The sequence below is a fragment of the Anomalospiza imberbis genome, chromosome 4 (assembly GCF_031753505.1).
Source record: "Anomalospiza imberbis isolate Cuckoo-Finch-1a 21T00152 chromosome 4, ASM3175350v1, whole genome shotgun sequence".
NCBI lineage: Eukaryota > Metazoa > Chordata > Aves > Passeriformes > Viduidae > Anomalospiza > Anomalospiza imberbis.
Window position 1 is genome coordinate 14470197 of NC_089684.1, and position 24136 is coordinate 14494332.

A 24136-nucleotide genomic window follows, 5' to 3' on the forward strand; every position below is an offset into this window, starting at 1 on the left:
AGTATTAAGCTTCACAGATGCTCTCCTCAGTACCTGTCCTAGATATAATTTCACTTCTGGAGTTCTTTTCTATCACAGTACTTGTATTCACATAGGGGTACCAAATGCATGATGTGAATATAAACCTACTTTAATTAAAAATAAAACAACCAAATAACAACAACACTAACTAGCCCCCCCCCCCCAAAAAAACACACCCCAACCCAAACAACTACCTAAAGATATATAAAAATATTATTTACAGGAATCCACTTTATAGTGGACATCCAGGTATTTTCCCCAAGCAATTTCTCCCTAATTATACTATTCCTTTAAACAACTGACAAAAGTCTAATTTCCCACTTGACTATTCAAAAGCATTATTTCCAAATAAAGTCATTAGTGTTAAAAAAAAAAAAAGTTTCTTCTCACTGTGTATTAAAAGCAAGTATTTTAACCCATGTAAGTAGTTTACAATTTCATTCGCATTTTAATGCATTCTTAAATTGAATTTACACTGATCAGAGATGACAGTTCCCCTATCCATAAGTGTATCTTACTATATACATTTGTCAGCTTACAACTTGTTTTACTGAAAACATACATAGCTGACTAAAGAACAGAGGTATCAGTTTTCAGATTTCACGCTTGTTAACAGAAGAAAAGTTTTAAAGGAAAATTAAGAGTTTCGATGTTTCCCAAGTTTACATTCTCAGTTTTCATTAAAAAAAACCTCTTCACTATTATCAAACTACAGTAGTTTAAATGTGCCTATGCCTAACAAACAACAATAGAATAATTTAGGACCACTGTCTGCATTTATTCCCCTTCAAATTTAATAGATTTACTAATAAAACAAAACAACAAAGTACTTCAATTAAATGAAATATCTAAAGCCATAAGCAACATGCAATTTTATAAGCACTTACGCATAGAGACAAGCAAAAACTTGCAGGTATTGAGGTGACTTGTTCTATTCTTTCTCTTATCATCATGACATTGGAGGACAAGGCAGTTTTCTCCAGACACGACCCATCCATTTCCCCAGGCCCCCAGACATCCTCATACTCGCTCACACAGATGCTCTTTTCAAAGCTCGCAGGAGAGGCAGCAGCTACTGAAGAGGGAATGTTTCTCTATCAGCATTCAGCCCTGTCCCCTCACCCTGGGCCTCCACATTCCTGTTTTCACGTCAACCCAGCTCCCAAATGGAAAGTTATTTCTCAGCACTGGAATGTAAATGCATTCATCAAAAGTGATGCAGAATCTGAAGGAAACCTCACAGCATCAAGAAAAGGCTTTTCAGTGTTAAGCCCTTTTCTTTTTTCATATTAAAAATCAAAGATCACTCACATAGAAAACTGAATTTCACTAATGACAATTATTTTGCAAAATGGACAGACAATATTTAAGGTTTCCTCTACAATGTAATCTTAACTTTTATTTCTTTTGATATTCCCTACATTACATTAGCTTAAGGTTTTACTAAAACTATTTTTAAGTCTCACAAAAAAAGCTCCACAAAATATGGTCCTATCTATGGTACACATTCTTCAGTAAAAAATACTGTTATAATTTTATGTATATGTAATTGCAATATTTTGAACAAAGTAGCTGGTTAAGAATGAAATCTATTTAATTGACACTTGCTCTGAATCAAAAAGAATTTTCTATTTAGACAAGTTGTAATGTAAGGAAAAATACAAACAGCAAATTTTCTTGTTTCTCAAGTTGTTAGAATTTTATAAGGTATATGTATGCAAAGAAATGAGTTCCATACAGATTTTGGGGGTTTTTTGATAAAAAATTACAATATAATTAAAGTAGAAATGTAATGTATGAATATTGAAATATTTTATGCCAAAACTCTAGAAATAAAGATATTCAAAGACTTTCTTTGTTCTTAAGTTTTCAAATGGGAAGTACAATGGGTTTAAGATCACGGATGTGCAGTATTTGCCAATGCAGAACATCTAAACAAACATGGAAATTAAAGTAAACATTATCCTTCTCCCACCTTCACTACAACCAATCTTTATCTGTTCAAGACTGTATGTGAATAAATCCATAAGCACAAGGCTATGTACGGTTCAGTTCAGTTTCTCAAGCTTTTAACATATTCATGATAAAAATGGATCTTAAGTTACATAAACCCAATACTTCAAAGTGCTTTTTGTGAAAATTACATTGCTTCAATTGACACCTACCTTTAGGAGAATTATAGAAAACTACCAAAATGAAATACAGAATTATTGCATGAAGCATATTTAGAATTTAAAATTATGTAAGCCAAAGTGTCTTCATTTGCACTTAGGTAGCCCTCACCTTGAAAATGCTATTATTACCATCACCATTTATATTCAAGTGCTATCTACTTCATTTCCAATCTTCCCTCTATCATCCAATTCTCAGTATCAGAGCAGAGAGGAGTCCCCATCCCATTGGATGGATCATGTGCTGCACATCCCACCTGCACACTCCACTTCCTCACAGCAGTGCCACGACTGAGGTGGTCATGGCAGGCACCTGCTTTCAATCACTGCATCAATTATTATCTGATGATACAGTAACAAACATGAGCAGAATGTCTGATCTCAAAAAAATCCCCATATCAAATCTTGATGTAATAATCAACATTCAGCTAGCAACAACATTGAAATATTAGTTAGTTAGATTTAGTTGCAAAGCCAACCAGTCACACTGAATTCCTTGATGAAATATAGAGCAGTAGTAAGTAGATGTCTAGATGGGAAACAAAATGGGGACTATTTTCTATCTGTCATTTAGAGAGATAATAAGGGATTCAGTCAAGTTTCTCCTCGTGCATTTTTTCCATTAAGAACCACCATATTTCATTTTGGTATGTGCAGATCAGAATGAAAATCATCAGCTCTCTACATGGTTTATTCTAGCCAAGCTAGGTTCAGCTGGGTTTCACATCAGTGTGCTCTGAAACCCAGACCTGCACCCAACTCATCCTTGCCAAGGAAAAGAAGAAAGCTACAATTAAGAAGCTCGTGTACATGTACAAGCCATTCCCAGGGGAATGCATAAGTGCTCTGATGAAAACTGAATTTGGCATGGCCATTTTCTGACCCCTCAGAAAAAAAGACAGAGCCCATCATGCATGCAGAGCCACTCTAACGTGAACAGCGCTCCACTGGGGATGAGGCAAGCAGGGAAGGCAGCAGCGGGTTTCCCCACGCTTAGAGCTGCACGCTGGAAACCATGAAAGAGTTTGCCAACTAAAAGACAGGGAATCATTATACAGAACATCAAATTATCTGATAATATAGGTTGACTTCTTTGATTCTCATTTGAATTACTGCCTGTCTTTTAGGAAAAGCAAGTAAAGATGCAAGGGAAGCCCAAGCTGCTTTTGACTTGTAATAATTATTTCTTTTAATAAAAATGTAGTGGTCATCTGCATATCAGAATAATAACTAGATTAGGTTTTATTTATTTTAACTTATTAACTCCTACAATGTTATTCTATTTATATCCTTTTTTTTTTTAGCAAAAGCAAGTAGCCACTTTACAGAAATGCTTTTCAGTTGAAAAGAAAATGGAGAGACTGGCAAGTTGAAGAGGCATTTGCAGAACTGTCACTACTTGCAAATCCTGGAGACATGAGCTCACTGCATACCATGGATAAGGATGATTAGGCTTATCCAATGTCATATGATAGCTTAGATGTTTACAGTCTCAGATACAACAGCTCATGTGTCAGGGAAGGGACTCACTTGCAATATCACAGCTAAGTACACGCCACTTAATAATACCTGGGAGGAGTGTTTCACAAGAGAAAAAAGCCTCAGACATCACTGCAGCTCCCTGCTTGACGCGGGACCCAAACCACCCGCTGCCTGTGGGGAAAGAGGAATCGTGGTGCCCAGGATAATAACCCTGCTGCTGCAGCAGGAGGGTGCAAAGAACCAATCGAGCAGACAGAGAGAATGCTTGATGACTAATCAGATCATATTAAAATTATAGAATAAGCACATTCATAGTAAATTAACGCTTTAAATAATTCCTGCTAAAAATGTGTAGAAGATAAACTCCAGCTGGAAACTTTAGTGAACCTCTTCAGTATTTTGAGCACTTTTAGTTAGCATCCTTACAGATGACGGACTATAGTGCTTTATCTATGTAATGCTCATAGGGATTTAATTCTTATGCAAATGCAACCCAGATCAGAGGTTGCATTAATTTGCTAATTTATAGCTGACTACTGAAAGCACTTCAAAAGAAGTTCCTGAAAACACACAGTGAATAATTTGAAATTAGCTAGATTCTAGAGGTTTGCTTCCATAGAAAGTCCTCTCAGTCAACCCTGAAACATGTGATTTGTGATCTTTACACAGTTTTTCTTTTAGAACAGACTACTGTTTTGAAAAGTGAGGTTAATTTTAAAATTTTACCTGGTTACAAGAGTGAATATGGTAGCAAGTTTGGCTAGTTTAGGTAGAAAAATAAAGTAATTTTATGAAGTTTCAAATTTCTTACTTTTCACTTTATCTTTTCATGATGTAACATCAAAACTAAAGCATTAAGCTGAAAAATGGTTAAAAACACCACCTGAAAAAGCACTTTTAAGAATAACAAACTGTTTTGCAAATTTACTGTAGAAAGGGTAAATGTTCAGGGTCTTTATAGTAGCAGGTGATCCTGAATACTTTTCAGACAAGAATACCTCTCAGTGTTCCTTTACAACCCTTTTATATATACTACACTAAAGAAACGTTTTGATGGCATTTTTCTGTTGAATTTAAGATCTATGTTCACTGACTAAATATAAGATTATATAAATAAACAAAAATGGAACCTACTAGTAGAGGCAACAACAAATTTAGCTTGTTGCAGCAGTTCAGCTCTGCAACCTATCTAGAACAGAAAGCTCGAAGGCAGGTACTTCATCAGCACACCTGGGAATAAATCCTTCTTTGGGAAATATTACCCTTATTTTAGTTTTAAATTAGAAGTTCTTGTATTATTTTATCTCAGAAAACATTCAAAGATGAAAGGTTTTTTCCTAACCTACTTTTTATCTTATTCTTTCAAATAAATAAATAAATAAATAGATCGTTTGAATAAAGACAGCTTTGCTTATGCTTCATGTTAATGACGTCTGTGTTGCCATGGAGATTGCTGTGACATCACAAGATCTACATAATGGTCTCAAAGAATGAGAAGTTGTTGGAAAACATTACTTAAGAGGCAAGACCTTGTCTAAACACAGCTTGGCTTATTAACATTCATGAAATTCATTAAAACAGCAGAGGATTTTTCCAATGTCATACAAAGACTTTAGATGCTAGTTTCTAAATGAAGACTTTTTATATTGAAAAATACATAATAAGCATTTTTAAGTCCCCCTAGAGACTTTCATAATTAAGGCATTACAATTTTTCAGGTTTTTTAAATTACTAAAATAACTTGACATGTCATCTAAGTTTTTACAAGTAAAATAAGATCATATGTATTGACACTTTCCACACACACTTACATGCTTAACTCATTCAATACAACTAATTCATTCACATGGGAAGCTATACACATTACTTCACTAACAAGTTTCTATAAATTAGTGTACAGAGCAGATGTATTCAAGTTACATTTATATATTTGTGAATGAATAAACAAAGTAAACCAGTGGAGCAGTAGTGATAATTCTGTTTTAGCTATTTCTATTATAATTTGAAAAATAAATTATTCCTCACTTAAAATGTGATACCATGTCTTGTATCCCTGGATTTGTTTTTCAGAACATTTGAAAATTTTAGTATCAACTGAAAGAAACTGTCAGACATTTTCAAATCTTATACAATATGGAGCAACATTTTGTTAAAAAGACCATTTATGGAAAAATTACAGTACTGGAACCTTGCTAAGAATCAAGACAATAATTCTAATTCCTTTCAGGTATTCTACAGTCTTCCAAATAAACAAGTAAACATCATTACTTCAGCTTATCAAGATTGTCATTCAGCAAAATTAAATGTATGAAAGTTTAGATCCTGAGAGGTTCATGTGAGGCAAAGAAAAGGCAGTGACCTCTCTCCCCTCTCTCCACATGGGTATAACTTCTCCTTTTGGTATTCTTTATGTTATTTTTGCATACAGTTCCTTTTGTTGTTATTTTGAGGTAAGCAATGACCAGATTACTTCAGTTCATTACACTTATAAAACTTGTCCAGAGAATCTGAGAGCACATAAAACAAACAGGGTCTTCCTTTTGACCTCAGCAAGAATCCTATAATGCAGTTTTCCCAAGTAACTGAAGGGGGCTTTGATGTTTTGCAGGTTTGTACTACTTAACCAAAACCTTAAGTACTATTAAACTAAATCAGAGGAAATCTTAAATCAGAAGGAAGCGATTACATAATAGGACCCCTCACTGGCTGCAATATCCATTGTGAAAAGGCAACAATTTTCTTCAGATAGATACCTATAATTAACAATGCAAACAGTAGTGGATACCCTGATGTAATGGTTCTCACATTTAATTTTTAAATAACCATTTACTTTATTCCACAGGGAATTTTCTCCTACGTAATTTCTCAAAAAGAGTTCTCAATTTTTTTTTCCACATCCCCATTTGTATGCAAACAATTTATTACTATTTCAGAAAACAGCTTTTTAAAATTAAAATTAAAACTGAAATTTTAGAAAGAAAAAATGAGTGTGAGTACTATTGAAATAAAATATTTCACATAATTATAATGTACAGAAGAGCAGCAAAAGCAAAAGCAAAGATGAACAAGATTGCTTAGATGTTGCTCTTAATGACTTCAAATTGTGACATCCTCCATTAGAGACCCTAATGCTGGAATTAGAAAGGTGCGTCTAGCCAATGAGACACAAAATAAGCTAAAAAGAAGAGTCAGCAATGAAACCATGTTGTTTCAAGGCCAGTTTTTACTGCAGCACATTTTAGAAACCAGGCAATCAACTAAACAGCAAAATTTTTCAACAATAAGAATACAATGTCATCAGGAAAAAAGTGAATGTTTTCAGTGGATTTAATCTTTTTTGCACCCAGATGGGCAGGTTGGGGAAGATAATAACAAAAAAGAGCTCAAAAACCCCCCATCACTATTCCAGCATATTTTTTTCCAAAATTAGTCAAAATTTTAACCCAAACTTTCTAGGATTTAAAGAAATGGGATCTGAGAGTTGGTATCAGTCAGAGTCATCAAAGATTACGTTGCCTCTATCAGCTACCTTAAAGGATTCTCTCTTTTGCTCTCCTGTCTTTCTGCTCAAAAATTATGCCCCATGAATCTAGGCTGCTAAACTCTTCTGCTTGTTTTTATTTTTTCCTTAGGGTCCTTTTCAGTTACTTTGAGCTATTAAGACACATTAATGCTTACACAGATAAAATTTACTGCCTGTGTTACCTCAGATTTTGTTTTTCATTGACAGTGGCAATATCTCACTGAAAAAATTTCATTATACTTAATCTGTAAAGTAAATGAAAAAAGAACCTAAATTGATTCACAGGCAAAACTCTCCATAAAAGCAGTGGTCTGGATTTATAATGTTGTGTACTTTGTTTCTATGCTCTATACCACAAGTGCCATTTTTTCATTATAGTAGGTACACTTAACTTTTAAGTATTTTCACAGATCCTCAGTTTCAATGGAGAAGATAAACACCACTGAAGTGAATAAAACAGGATGTAAGACAAGCCTAACTTCTTTACTTATTTTAAATGTACTGACAGTGGCAGGAAGGGTCATCTCGACTCAGCTTACAATTACCATGCATGAAACAATGAAAAACCAAACCCAAGGATCTCTTGAATCTGAACGCTCTGCACCACCAATTAACGGTGTCTCCCCTATAGAAAGCATATGAAGTTGTTCTGAACATTCCACAAATGCTCCTGAGCACCGGCAGGTGATCCAGACCTTCTCAAGCCCATTGTCTGGTCTTCTGCATTGAAAGAGACAGAAGTCTGCAGCTCTGAGTACATACATCTAGAAACTGGTATAAAGTTTGCGTTTGTGAGAGCTCCTAAGTTTGCTTTTCTCCTACCATGAGCATTTCCATCCCTGAAAGCCTCCCTCGCCTCAAGAGAAATCAAAACAACTCAGGCTCACTGAAAACATATTCAGGTCATTTGACACTTGCAGCTTCATTGTTATCTTGTCATTACAAACTTGGAAGAAAGCCTGGTAGCAGCAGACACACAACACTGAATTTCTATTTTTGTTTTCAAAAGATGCCAGTGTAATAGATTAAGTCCCTTAACATTTTATCAGCTCCACAAAAACAAATTCCAGCAGCACTGAAATATGACAGGAACAACACCAGACACCAGCCAATCTCATAATTTAGGAATTGTCTCTTATTTGCCAACACCTCAAATACTGTTATGATCAGTTTCAGACCTCAATAAACACTTCAATTACTCAGCAGAACAGAAGATGGATGGGATAAAGAATAAATTAGCTGTAAAAATAATTTTAAGTATTCATATTCAAAGAAACCTGTACACCATTTTTTTCCAAACTCTAAGGACACTTTTGGGTGACATGTAGCCCATGCTCTGAATCACAAATTTTGCTGAAAATAGCAGGTGACATCACAAGGCCCATCCATTTATGGCTCAGCTAATTCAGCTACAGCCAGAGCTGACTGTGTCTGAAATGATGAAGTCAGACTCACTTGAAACACTCCCTACATGCCCTGCCTGCCCAGCCAGCCCTCAACGAGCTGGGCTCAGCCACAGCCCCAAGGCAGCTCCAGCTCCTCCGGCACTTCACAAGGAAGACTGCAATGACACATGAGAGAGTGCTGGATTTTACTGGCAGCACTGACCATGATACCAACAGGAGATTAGCAAATTCAATGTAAATGGCCAGATCAGGCAATCCCAGTAAAATGGCACCTCTTATAAGCAAGATTTTATGTTCTCTAGGAATTTGAGCCTCAGTAAGTAATCACAGTCACACATGCTCTGATAAGTCTGTAATTTTCTGCATGCAGGTAACAGTGTCTCCAGCCAAAAGGACAAATGCAGTCTTTTGGGTAAATGCAGACAGTACAAAGCAATTAGTGTTTATTTCTCAATGTCTATTTAAAATTCATTGTGAGTAATTCATGATAGCTACACAGTCATAAATGGACTGACATCACTACTACTTCCAGCTTCCTCCTTCAGCTAATGATCTCAGTCTTTCCTAGATTAAGCCCTAAGATCACACTCCTTCATGCCTCAGTTTCAATTGATGGGACTGAAATGCTGAACCAAGGCATTCAAACCAGACAGAGGACACGGCAGCAGAGGGGTCAGCCCGCAATACCACACTCTATGCCTTCACACCAGCCCTTAGAGATAATCATGAGTATGGCTCCAGAACACCACCAGCTTGATACAGACATACCAACTCAACAAACAGGTCACAGGAAAATCCAGCAGCATTTCTATCTCTAATCTTCTATTCAAGACAGAATTCCAAGGACAAACTAAATCCAAAGCATACACTTCCAAGTAACTTCTTAAACAGATTTAAACAGATGTTCTCTGAAACTATAACCTGGGAAGTTCTTTTTCTCTACGAATGTCCAGTGTATGGTCTTGATGTTTCCATCACAATGCTGCAAATCCTTAGCCATAAGCAACTCAGAACCTGGAAAAAGCTAAATAAGCTCCACACAGCTCTTGATCAACTCCCTCTGCAGCTTAAACAACTAAACTAGCAGCTCCCAAAAGTACAGTTCTGAGCCTCCCAAAGTCCATTGTTCTAAAACTCTGTTTTCCTGCTTAGGGGAAAAAATCCAGTTTTAGGGATTAAATATAAATTTAATATTAAATCATGGTTTAAATATTTGTGTATACTGATCACACACAGTTAAAATCCCAGTTTCATTCTGTTATCTCATAGGTGTCAGCCAGTAATAGCCATTATTAATAAACTAAGTTGCAAATATATGAGTCATACTGAGAGAAGGATTTTATCATTGTGATTAAAGCTATCAGTATAATTTTACTTACTCAAAAGATCAATCAAAGGCAATTCTCTATTCAGAATATAAATACACCATCAGTTAGATATATGTAAACCATACAAAACAGCATGATTCAGACAGCACAAAAATTAGGAAGTATGTTTCAGATACATAAAGCTCTATAAATGTATGTAGATAGCCAAGGGCTCTGCTCCAGCACCATTATACTCACATTCTTTACCTGTCAAAATAAAAAAAGTCTGCCAAAATCCCTAAAAAATTTTATCCTGAAATGTTGCTTTTGTAAGTTAATGAGGATACACTTGGATGAGGATAAAACATTTCTACATAAACTGAGTTTTGCCATTGCTTTACACACATTCAAAAGAAGTCCATAATTTGTTCAATGACTCTCCAGTATGATTAGATATTCCATTCCATTTTTTAAGTTGTTTTAGTATGAGAAAGACCAGAGGGCTAAACCATCAATATTTAAACACATATATCCCTTTAAATTTTGAAAAAAGTGAAAAACAGATGTTCTCTCACCTTCAAAACTTAAATCTTTTAATTAGAGGAAAAAGCTTAAATAATTGCTCTTGTATGTAAAATCTGTGAACTTGCCAAAGGGAAAGCAGCTCTCCACCACCATATGAGGCAGTGAGGGGAGAACTGGTTGGATGTAGCAGCAGTGAAGGAAAAGAGGCTGCAGCAAGGAAGCAGCAGATGAGCAAGCAGTGAAAACCAAGTGTAAAGCCCAGTTTGTGGGAGGCAAGTCAGCACAGCGGGATGCCCGAGCAGCACAGCACACGCTACCCAGACAGGCTGGGAAGCATTCTAGGAGCAAAGCAGAAATCCCCAAGCACAGAGCCAACAGACTGAGGAAAACTGCCCAGCAGCTCTGTACTTTGCTGCTGCTAAGAGACAGCTGCATCCTCTGGTCATGGAGGCCAAGAGCAGGCACGAGGCGAGCTGTGGGAGATCCAGGAGACCTTTCGGTACTGCAGCTCCCATTTACGTAACACGAAAGAACCAGTGGAGTCTACGCTAGAAGCAAAGCTCTGGTACAAAAACCACACAGGAAGTCCAAGCAAATGACCAAACGTGGTGAGAGCGTGCAGCAGGCCATGGCAAGCTGGAGGACATTCCAAAGGACATTTTGAGGGACTGTCACATAGTTGCTGTCAGTGGCCATGTGAAAACACAGGAGAGCCAGGATAGCCCTCAGGGAATTGCATTTTATGCTCATTTATTTTCTGGATTTCATACATAAACCTCATTCTACCATGTGAACTGCTTCAGGGCACAGATGCTCAGGGGAAATGATGAGGGGACTGAGCGTTAATTTGTGCTAGTTTGATGGTCATGGTGGGAGGAAAGAATTAAGGAATGTTTAGTTTAACATAATATATGCCTGATATGTCAAAGTAAATGAAGAAGTTTGCAAATATTAATAGAAAAAATGGGGAGAAAGGGGTAGAAGTGAAGAGGGATGATCTTCCTCATATTAAACTATCAATTTCACTGGTGTAATTCACAGAAATTAAAACAGGAGAACAAGATAAAGCTTTACATTATGCCACCACATAAATGGCAGCTTTAATTGTTCAGAGCACAATTCCTTAAAACTGTAGACTGTGTATTTTCCAAAAATAAAAAATTAAAGACCATAAAACCCAGCCTTATCTTATGAACACTCTTTGCTAGCTGATGGCTTGGAATTTAAACAAATACAAGCTGAACTGTATTACAACAGGGAAATAAAATTAAACTCATGCTATTTAAAAAAACTAGACACAGTTTAGATATTAAAAGTTTCCAAAGCTAAATACTCAGTTTAGGACTTCATGTATTCCAATATCCCATCTTGAACAACTTAGTTTTTTAAATTTGGAACTAAAGACTTGTCCAGTAGCTAATTACAAGTAATTTTACAAGTCATCCAGTGCATTATAAAGCTTTGTCAAAAACTGGCAGCTTTGACACTTATTTCAAACTATTTCAACAGGTAGCTATTTGCCCATATCTCATACACTACAAAGCTGGTTCATTTTGGGCTGCAGTACTATTTTTTATTTACATGGGTTTTAGTAATATTGCTGCTGTTACTGTCCATTTTTTTATCTCAATGCTGCTTCCAGTAAATTGTTCTTATCCCAACTCGTGATCTCTGCCCTTGTGTCTCCCACCAGAGAGGGGAGGGGAGTGAGAGATGTCTGCTTTGGGAGACTCTCACTGAAGGAGGGCACTAAATTAGAGTGTGCTGTTCCTAAGCCACAGCAGTGCAAAAGCAGGGGGGTGGTCATTTCTTAGACATCTTTTAGACATCTTCATGGTGGGGGAAGGGGTTATTTTTTAAAACATTCTTCTTCTCCAACTATATATTAACTATCTGCCAAACCTAGACTCTCTAATGAAAGACTTTTAAATGGTATCTTAACATTAGAAATGAAAGCCATGGACAGAATGATTTGGAAGAAAGAAATACATTAAATTTACGTGACATGACATATACAACAAAAGGGCATTTCCAGTGTTCCTCACCAACCAATCTGAGGATGTTGTATCTAAAACTAATGCAAGCAAATCAGCTAATAGAGGACCCAAATGCAAATAATATGCTGAGCATAGGCAGTCAAATGCACTAAGGTAATTGCAGTGTCAGCTCAAATCTAGTGACAGCCCTCTATCCTGTTCTTTACAGACTCACATGCCAACTGCCGTGAAGTTTTAAGAGTAAGGCTAAATTCTGCACAGGACTGAGAACAAACCTGCAAATTTGTAGGCAGATTTGTCCTCTAGGTCTGTCTAAATTACTCTGAGATACTACTTTTGCTCTGACATGTAAAGACATTCATTTCAAAAGAGTGGAATCCAAAAACAATAGCAAATGCTCTTGAAATTCAGGGTTTGGGATGGGGGTGGAATTGGCGGGATGACAATGTGCGTCTTATTTTAAATTTGGTTAGCCATTATTCAATGAAGGTGAGCTTGAGCAGGTCAGGAGGACAGGCATGGGGAAGCCCTCAGTCTGAGCAAGGATCAGCAGCCCCGAGCACCTGTCCAAAGGAATTTGCTGCAGGTGCATGTGGCAGGCTGACAAAAAAAGAGAGAATAGTTTTAAAGCGGGCAAAAAGTGAGGAGTTTTGGATGGGGAGATGCTTAGGGGTGAATTACATTTGGCTATGGGAAAAGAAAGTTAGGGAAATGAGAATTTTCTGAGTCAATTGGATTTGGATAAAGGAACATACTTCTTGCTTTCTACATATTTGATTGCTCCTACATAGACTTCTTGGATCCATCCTGCTCTCATCACAAGCTACACATATTGCAAAAAAATATCCTAGCGGCTTTTTAGATGAGCAAAGATAAAATGGATTAACCTGAAAAAAAAACCCACATTAAAATAGTGTAAATATTAATTTACTATTGCAAATTTAGTTTACTCAAATGACAAACAAAATCAAAATTAGATGATCTTACTTTGCAATGTTTAGGTCTCTTCCTATCACTTGATGTCAGTGACGCATGAGGATGTGCTCCTTGTGCTAAACCATACCCAGTTTATTTCAGCAGTAATAGGACATCAAGATGCACAAATTATGCAATGCTCAAAAAGGCCCTTGAGGTTTTTACTCTCTGTATATGCAAATAGTGAGTTTCAGCAAACACTTATCCAGCAACCGTCTTCTGTCCACTTTTGACACTACTGCTTAGATTCCAGAATACCATCTTATCAGTTCTTTCAGGACAGCAGCCTTTTCAGTAGGTTTCACTCCCTTTTTTCTGAGCACCATAAAACCTTACATTAGCATTTCTGCCAATCATTCTCTTCTGCCAGGCTTGTATAACTGAGCAGTTTGCTATTTCTCTCCCAGCAGTTCACTGGCAGTACAAGTAAAGCTGGAAAACTTAATTTTCTTCTCAGGCCATTTTTTACTAAATAAATCAATCAATAAATAATTTATTAGCCACCAGTATTCCAAATCAGAAATTTAACCTAGGTGCCCTCTCACTTTTGCCAAGTTTCTTATTCATGGATGAGCCCAAAGCCAAACTGCAACTTACACATTTATGAAGAAAAAATCCTGATTAACCTTGCCCTAAATTTTAATAATGGCACTCACCAACCATTCAATGACTACAGTTTCTAAGCACAAAGCCCCTCACTAGAAAGACTCTGGTTTTACTCTACTGAAATACTTTCTATCTTAGGTAATTAAAGTTTCTTATTTTTGCCTTCAGGGACTTCAGTTATCTTTTTCAATTAACAAATCATCTCTCTTGCTTTTGCTTCCCAACACACTAGTTTTGACATCTACTTGACTTCATCCACAACTGTAAAACTTCTTTGCATCACAAATTCCATGCCTGTATTTCACTAAGGTATAAAAGTCTGTCCCAGATGTAATTTTAAACATTTCTCCACATGAACAGTGCTTAATGCTCTGCTTACTGCCACAGGATCTGTAATTTTCTGTTCATTCTACCAGGAAGTGTCTCAAGCTCATTGTTTTTCTTACTAAATCTCACCTCTCTACAAGTGCCCAAGTGAGTGAGGCACAAGCATTGCTTTAAGAGGAACAGAAGATTCTTGCCACGGACTATACACAGCCACCCTGCATTAATTCAGACATTTTATATCTCTTCTCCTAGTGCCTAAAGGTAGCATTTTCTGACAGCTTTTGTCCTAGCACTGCCTGCTCATGAATGACATATGGGACAATTTCCACTCTGCCAGAAGTAGGGCTCCTATAATCTGTTGTTGTGTTTTTCCAATAATCAGCTTTGCACCTTCAGCATTAACTATTCAATGGCACATCTTATATATCTTTTCATCAGCAGTGCCTGACAGACACAAGATACTTGGTTTCACCAAGAACACACCATCATCATCAAATGGAAGTCCCAGGACTTGCACTGCTCTCCCACTGGAAGGCAGATTTGAAGATATAATGTCTCACAGACCAACCAACAGTAGCCATGAATTGGTTTCCCAACTTTTAAAATTGTAAAAAAAAAAAAATCCAGTTCTTTCATTATCATGATACTGAACAGAGATGGGCCATTCTTTCATTCAGCCTTTCACAAATTTTATTACATGCCATACACTTCAAAGCAGCCTTTTATGGTAGTCAGAATGAATATGCATATAACCAGCATTTTAAAATAATTCTGTTCTGCTTCCATTAAAATGATCAAGCTTAGTCACTTTAGTCTAAAATCCTTGCCATCGCTTGCAATTCTTTTCCCTAGCTCAAAATAATTTTTTTTTTTTTTTTTTACTGGAGCAATATAAAGGTTGAGTACCTCACACTCAATTTTTTTTTTCCATCTAAGAAACTGCTCTTCATTGAAAATCCATTTGCATAAAACACAACATTATACAGAAGCAGCAGTAACATGATCTAAACATATACTAAAACATGCACCAAAGATTTGTGCAGTAAAGGAAATATTCACATCCAAATTCTAGTGCATGCTATAATTTGAAGTATGATTACTCACAGGAAGAGACTACTCAGTACTTCACTCCAATTTGTCAGGTTTTTAGTGGTTTTTTCTTTTAAATTCACAACTTCTGCATGACACTTTGGACAGTTAAACACTGTCCACAAAGATGGACTTTCAATTCTAGCTATGGGCATGAAACAGTTACCACAGCTACTAAAGGCAGGAGATGTGTGTTTAGATTTGTTCTTCTGTGATTCATTAAATATAAACCACTGCCTTTTAATTCTAAAAATTCTCTACATGTCATGATTTATGTTTAAAATATAGAATGCAGTACATTCATAGCTGACATACCTGCTCCTTGGAAGAAACATGGATTCTTTAATGAAGACTGAACCAGACAGCAGGATATACCAACAGGTACCAATATCATCAGGGCTGGAATAAAAAACATAACACAGTTTAAAACACTTGATTTAAATTACTCACAGCAGCACCAAATTTGCACTACAAAGAACATCAAAGAGGCAAAAATGCTCCAAACTATGGAAGGAAGATACAATTCAATTATTCAAAAAATAATTCCATTAAACTATTCTAATTTACACCTGCAACTATATACACTATTAGAATGCTCAATTTCATTTACTTGACTTTATTAACAGCATCTATCCATTTGGTAACAGCCCAATCCAAATTAAATATAACTGTAAATGATTAAAGGAAGCCAAGCTACACTAAATATACTGTATTGTATTCTATTGAATGCATTGAAGAATGACAGTTCTTCAGCTCTTGCTGAAGAGAGCTGTAGCATCTTTCCCTCTATAAATAAAGGCATCCTTTCCCAATATTAGCCATCTTCTTCTCAGCCCTTTCTTCAAGACAAAAATTTTCCTTTCTGCATCAGCACGCCTTTCTACAAGGTAAGAGATATTTGCAGATGGTAAACCTACATCAGATTTGCCCGACATCAGTATCACTGCTGCTAAGCACTGCCCCTTTCAAATCTCTTCACAGCACTAGAATAAATTCCCAACAAAAGGGGCAAAAAGTTTCTCTTCCCCTCTCTTCAACCTGTAGAGGAAGTGGATGAGGAAAACTTTGTCATCCAGGCACAGTTCATTCTACTGTAGAATCAGATGTTGCTCCTTGAGTAATGCAAAATCCTTTTCATATGCTTAGACTCTTTTTGGATAAGTGAGTTCAAATAATGCTTGGACAGGAAAATAAAATAGATTAAGGCTACTAGAAATAGCTGCAGTAGAATCTCATTCCATGTTGACAGTCAGTACTGAGAATCTCTCTACTGTACTTCACTTCCCACCACTCCCGCTTCTTCCAGGGAAACTGACTAATTGAATTCAAGACTAATGGAGTTCATCATTATGAATTGCATGAGCATTCTTATGGAAAACCACATCCCTAGTGACACTAAGAGATGCAGATTACTTAATAAATTTGTAGCACCTTCATTTTTTTAATTATATGTCTCAAGTCTTTAGCAACAGCTGGGTCTACTTCAAGTAAGAACAGCCCACATCTTTTAACAATGATGACAGCATAGTATTAAAATCTAATCTTAAATCTTAGTAGGCAGTGTAGATGTTAGCAGTGTATTTTTCATTTGAAGAACTGCAATTTAAGAAGTACATACACAGAAGTCCTCAAAACAAATGTGCAAGCCTAAAAGAGCTGAGAGCAAATCGTCCAGCCTAAAAACATGTTCCATTTTAATTTTCCACTGTATAATATAAGCATGAGAAAAAGGACAGAAGCATAGAAAATTAGCAGAGGAAACTGAGGGGACAAAATCTATGGCCACGAACAGAGGAACTGAACAAGAAGATGGAGACTGTATTTCTTTTCTAGCAGCCAATGTCCTGACCAGTGAAGTGATGGCCAGCCACACATACCAGACAAGTGACAATATCTTCAAAATCAAGATTTCAGGAATACTTCTTTATACTGATAGACCATAGGAAACAAAGCAGTAACAAAGTCCCACAGCTAAAACAGCAGCATTTTGACTGACATAGCTGAAGTGTTCTAAGCTGCCTATTCTGAAATGTGCCTCATTTGCTTGCTTCTCACATAGGCCTGTATCACCCTCAAACTTGCTGGTCTAAAAAAATCAACACTGTGCATAAGTTTAGAGAACCAGGTTAAAGCAGTTAAACACAAAAAAAACCCCAGCACTTCCAATAAAAATATAATTCCTAAAAACATTAACATGCACCTGAGTTAAGTCACACAGCCATTCCTTCTTTCCCCACGAATCCTATGCTGACAGGTAAACAGCACTGCTGCTGAACTGCAAGTCTGGTAGGTTTTTTATTATGTTCTTTAATACCTGTCATTCTACATACAAATAATCTGGACTAATTATCACAGTTAAAAGTTTTTGAAATAGAAATTTTCAGCAATTGATATCGACAAAGTGATTTCCCAAATATCTGGGAAGTAATTGTACTAGAATGTGAATAATAATTTTTCCATGTGGATTACAGCACATTACATTATAACATAATAAGTTTTGTGGTCTTGGGGGTGTTTTTTTTCTCTTTCCTTTTCCTAAAATCTGGCAGTTTGACCAAGTATTGAAGTGTAGTATGACAGAACAGAACCTGGGGTCACAGATTTAATAATTCTAAAGCAAAAGTAATCTAGAAGATCTTCCCATGCTTCGAGAAAGGCATTTCTAATGACAAAATAATTGAAGCGGAAACAAATTAAGCCAACAGAAAGTGTTTTAACTTTCGCAAATCTACTAACATCCAAGCTATTATTTTGTCGTTTTAAGACCTGATTAACTTTTTTAAATCCTCTCTCAAATCACCTATTTGTAAGGGGCTTCAGTTTTCTCACTGGAGATCTTTTAACATCAAAGAGAAAAGCAGCTACTGGCTTTCACAAGTACCTGTTAATACGTTCAATATGCAAATTCTTAAGGTTACTTTTGAATATACCTTTGAATCAACTAACAAACACCTAGAATGATTATGCATTCAACTGCGGCAGTTTGATTTCTTCTTATTTAATCACACACAGCATGACTCTTCACTCAGTTATTCGTCCAACTCAGTTTCATCTCTTCTTTTTACCAATTCACAGTTTTATTCTCTTTCTCTACAAGTTGGCTCTTTAAAAGTTGTTGCTCCTTCTCACTTATCTGTCATGAACATCATACTTTATACATACTTGGTATATTATCAAATTATTATAAAATTGGTATATTATCAAATTATTATCAAATGAAGCATCTACTCATTTGACAGCCAAAAGAACTGATTAAAAAAGTAAATCAAACTTGAGGAACACCAGCTAATTAATTTGTTTTCCCTTTGCTTTATATGTACTTAATAACTAGCTTTATTTTTACAGTTACATTTGAGAATTTCTAAGCCCTAAGCTATTTGCATCATGCATATCTACTGAACTCAACATTTTAATTACCTAAATAAAAAACACTTCAATATCACTGTGTCACAGAAGTGGAATATTTCTACAGAATGTGTCTGCATTCAAGGTATCTTCCCTGAAATACACTCTGTATTCTTCTAAAACTTTCACTGTCAGCCAAAGCATCATAAATATTTCCAAGACAGTCTTCAAGAGCAAAGAACACAGAGAGGGTATTAATTCTCTTTATTTTTACAACTAGTACTGTCTTAATATAGTCTTCAGCAAAACATCTGAAAAAATCCCACATGTATAGCAAACACATTTCTTTCTCCAGAACCCACACGCTTCTCTCAGAAAAAAAAAAAAAAAGCAAATGAAACACTGATCTATTCCTTTCATATGAAAATATATTTAACTCCTGCACTTTTAACACTTGTTATACTCCCAGTTGATTAGAATTAAGCCTCAACAAAGCCAGTTGGCAGCCAGCTTTTGCTAGACAATACTGTCACAAGAAACACGTGCAATTCTTTCATTTTAAGGATTCTGGGCTTTCCACAATCCTATTCAAACATCATGTGGCTTTCAATCAAGCTTCCATGTTTTCTGTACTATGCTTGACATTTGTTCTTCAACAATGCATTTGCATTCTTCAGGACTTTTGTGCCTGTCATGAAAGACAGAAGAAACTATAGAAGCAGCAGATGCTGAACTATAAAAGTACTTCTTCAGACCACTTGAGGACTCATGCAAATACCATTTTACCCAATAGAGAAGACTCACATTCGAAAGGTTTTCTTTGCATTCACATTTTACATTCTATTTTAAACATTAAAACTGAATTCTAGAAAATAAGTCTAATTGTAAAGTTTTCTTTCACTGCTAGAATAGTGCCTACCCCTGGCAGCCCACAGAAGAATCTAGAAATTTTATTTGTCCTAAAGATACTTCTTCTGCCGAAGAGACAACAGCAAATTGTTCTTAAAAGGCTTTATTGCAGACAGGAAACTTCCCTGACTGGGTTTGCAGTAGGGCATTAAGTCCACATAAGCACTTCATCAGGAATTAGCTGAAGCAGGATTGATGCTGATGACCTTTCCACAAAGGCATCCTTCAAGAGACATGGGGTTTTTTTCAGCTTAGGAGAGTTAAGGGGAAGGTCCATAGCACCTGTCAGTCAAGCTGATGTAAAAAGCAAAGACATCTGCTGAGGTAAGATCTTTCCTATTGCTAGTTTAGTAAGGATGCCACTGCTGTCCAGCATCACCACAACCACTGAAGCAGCAGCTGTCACACATAAGGAGACTGGAAGTGCAGTGAAAGCTCCACAAAGCAATGGAGCTGGTCTGGAGCAAAGTCCTGTGAGGAACAGCTGAGAGAGATGGGACTGTTTAGCCTGGAAAAAAGGAGGCTCAGGGGAGACCTTATCACTCTGTACAACTGCCTGAAGGGAGGCTGTGGCCAGATGGAGGTTGGCCTCTTCTCCCAAACAACAAACAACAGGAAAAGAGTTAACCTCAAGTTGTCCCAGATGAGGTTTAGAGTGGATATTGAAAGGGTGGTCAAACACTGGAACAGGCTGCCCAGGAAAATGCTTGAGTCACCACACCATCCCTGGAACTATTTTAAAAATGTATAGATCTGTTTGGGGAGAGGGTTTAGTGGCAGACCTCACAGCGCTGGGTAATGGTTGGACTCTGATCTTAGAGGTCTTTTCCAACCTTCATGATTCCATGATCCACATCAGGCTGAAAGCAAAGCTTACCTAACCCAGCAAACAGCACTTCCTTTCTAGTTTTGAATTTCTCTCTGCTCCCTCCCTCCACTCTTGCAGGGCCATATGCACAGTGGGGGTGGAAATAATGAACTATTGACACATGCACATTTCCAAGCAGGCATAAAAAGACCCTTTCAGGCAATACTTTACATTTTAGCCTTAAGTGACAGAATACATTGCTTCAAATAGCTAAGACTGGGGGAAAGTTGTTTGTTTTGGGATCTTTCTTCAGCTCAGCTACTGTTCTGGGTATTTACCTGGATGAAACATGGGACTGTTACAAGTCATACAGCCAATCAAAAGCAGCAAAGATATCCACTTTCCCTAGTTACAGAAATCAAGATTTATTGCCAAGAAAGTTAGATGGCACAAGCAATTTATCCTGCAGAGAATCAGAACGAAGTCAACCCCAAAGTCACTCATTAGGGTCAGTAACAACAACAAAATCAATACACACTCATTCTGTCCTGAAAATAAGATTTGTGTTTTGCAGAAAAAACAACAAAAGGACTCCAGTACCAAGATTAATGTTCTTCTTCTGTAACTACTATGATAGAGCTACCTACTGATAAATTTTCAGAATATTCAGGTTCTAGCAGCAACCTTACAGTGGTGCAAAATTGAAAGCCAATACCAAAATAGCCAGCAATGTCCAGGTTTTATTCATAATCTGAACTTTAGTTGAACAAAATTTGAATAAATCTGCTTGAAATCCTGACTTTTGTATTACAGCACTTTCTAGACCAGAGGATTTCATGGGGAATCTGTATATAATTTCCCAGAATGCCAGAGAATTTGACTTACAGGAATTCAGGAGCTAGAAATGGAAAGTCATAGATTGGATTGCAATGCCTTCCCATTGTGTTTCCCTGTCCAGCTTCCTTGATGTAGTCCTTTAACACAACTTGCAGCCAGACAGGACACCTTTCTGCTTTGAAAATCACACAAAAAACTGAAGATAGAGCAATGCAAAGAAACTTCATAGCTGATACTAACTGTTCTGTCTGGAAACTTCAATTGTGTAATTATGCAATGGCCTATGACATCATTGGGTTGTCAGCACTGATGAGTTTAGACAGTATTTTCAGACTGAGGCTTTCACATTTTTTAGCATATGACTGTTTTCTCTGAGACCTCAGAGGCACTCAAAATTCAAAAATCAAGAAGTGCTTATAAATCTCAAGAATGACAAAATCCAAGAAGTTTCCAGGCTTTCTCACAGTCTCCAGCACCTGTATCAAACTCTTCATGCCCCAAGAAAGGGCAGCATCTTATTCCCAGACCAGCAAGTAGCTACCATATACTACTTAAAACTAAAGGTTTATTTTCTAATTACAAATATTTTATTTCTATATAAAGCAATCAGCTGCACTTACATGCTTGCAACTACACATTTGTAACTATATACCTGAATTATATATTAAAGCATACCAAAGAAATTCTTCACAAGAAAACATATCCACCACACATATCAATTCTGTAATGCGTTTATCTACATTATTACAGGTGTTCCAATTTTAGCTTTCAGATTTCCTGATTACTTAAGATGCTGAAAACCCTCCAAAATATTTAGCTACAATAAAGATCAGCCTGTTGAAAGAAGGTATAAATCTCAGATATCTATACCATCAGTAGTGTCTTCCTCTACCCTAACAGGTCCTGATACATCACTTTTCTCTAAGACTTCTTTAGAAATAGCTAGATTTTAAAAACGGTAATCCATTTAATTCTCACTCTCCATCAAAATGAGACACAGCACTACTAAAACCTCTGGAATAATGAATCATATTCAGCACATGCTTACTCACTCAGGTTCAACTGAGATAATAATCATCATAAGTAGGTACAGTAGCAAGAATTTGCAGGTCTCTGTGATGACTGCTGTCAAACATGCTTTAATTCTGTCAAATAAGACATCGCTTCAGTGCAAAATTCAGCACCTGGACTTGAGAGCACATGCTAAACAAAAGTCTTTCTTCTTCTGCCCACCTTTTGGTCATTGGCTTGTCAGCCAACTCCTTTAAAACAGCACATGAAAAAAGCTAAGTAGCATGCAGGTCTCAGTGGAAACAAGCATGGAAATTACTTCCATATAATTACTGCTTAATATTCCTTTTACACTTGTGTCTATACTGAGACCTACGCAACAGAGGAGTCATTCTCCTCCAACACTGGTCTTCCAGCAATTCCAGATGCTGGAAGGACCCCTAACTTAAGTCTACCTCAATATCCAGAATTTCCTTCCATTCAGAGCTATTTCCAAGTTACATCATAAAAAGGTCGTGAATTCAGCAAGAACAATTTCTTAGTTGTGAAAAAGCCAGTTTGATTTATGGAGACAATAATTCTTTAAAATTCCAACCACTAAAGGATTCATTCAAGACTTACATTTAAACTGGATGTAATACCATCATCCTACAGTCTACAACACTTGTAATTGTTTTGATAAAATAACTTACAAACTGAGGTGCATCTATTACATTTTCATGTCATCATACTCAGTGTTGTTCAAAGCAGAATAAACTCCAGAAAGTAAGCAGAGTAATTCCAAAGACATTGCTCATGTTCCCAGGTCCCCACTTGAGAGAAGCAGAAACAATGGAAATTTGACATGTCAGAACTAGGAGCTCTTTCAGACATTTAAGCACTACACAAGAAGAAATCCCCAAGAACATTGTTCTGCAAGATCATGCTCCATAGGATCTTGTTCCAGCAGATTAATCTGTCTGTTTCTCTTTGCTCATTTTGGTTATCCTCTCTATGCTGAGAGCTATAGGTAGTTTATTGTTTTAACTGAATAATCATTGCCAGAATTAGACATTAGTCTTGAGGTATCTTGGGATGTCAAACATGTCCAAGTTGAACAATTCTCTCAGGCAGACTTCTCATTGCCTGAAGATCCTGCCCACTATCACTGAAGTGTTCAAACACAGAGTAACCAGAAAACTGCTTACTAACACTGCCAGCACTGCCTCTAATCCTCCTTATTAAGCCAGTTAAGCAGTTACCTGACATCTGCCAGAGCATTTCGGATGCTTTTGATCACATTAACAGGTATATCCCAAACACAGAAGTAAAAGAGATTGGTAATTGATGCATCAGCCACACACAATTTTCAAATACTTTTCTTATTATATGAACATATTGAAGTTATATTTAGAGTGAAGATTAGAAATAAGAATAAATTTAAGAGTTAAAATTTAAGAGTTAAAATTATTCAGTAACAAAACTGAAAACTCACAATTTTGAACTGATTTTCACTAAACAGTATGCATATTTCAACTTATGTCCATGATTATATTTGGACACAAGATGAAAACTCGTGTCTTGACTCCTAGTAGCAACAATGGGAAATGCAGAAGAATGAACCACAAGAAACAATTCCTCCGTATTCATGGGGAAAAAAAAAATCAGAAGTATCTTTTTCTTTAGAGTATTTAAGTTATTAGTAATTTTTTTTCTGAGATATAAAAAATCTTCTGAAATAAAAATCAGTGAAATAAAACAAGGATTTTGGTTAAATTAGAGATTATTACAGAGTGTCATTAATGCCTGTCAGTCTAA

At 36.5% G+C, this 24136-nt stretch overlaps 1 protein-coding gene and 1 long non-coding RNA gene across 5 annotated transcripts in view; both read right to left on the reverse strand.

Moving 5' to 3' along the window:
- RAPGEF2 (Rap guanine nucleotide exchange factor 2) overlaps positions 1–24136 on the reverse strand; it is a 185276-nt gene that overhangs the window by 94282 nt on the left and 66858 nt on the right. For all 4 annotated transcript variants that reach the window (XM_068187179.1, XM_068187176.1, XM_068187180.1 and 1 more), the window contains exon 4: positions 15745–15828. In XM_068187179.1, the coding sequence (XP_068043280.1) occupies positions 15745–15828 (84 nt within the window). The remainder of the gene's footprint in view (positions 1–15744; positions 15829–24136) is intronic.
- Positions 1365–6429, reverse strand: LOC137472249 (uncharacterized). Its single transcript, XR_010998088.1, has 3 exons — positions 6378–6429; positions 3762–3845; positions 1365–2534 (listed from the first exon to the last, which is right to left on the reverse strand). It is a non-coding gene; the product is annotated as an uncharacterized lncRNA (long non-coding RNA).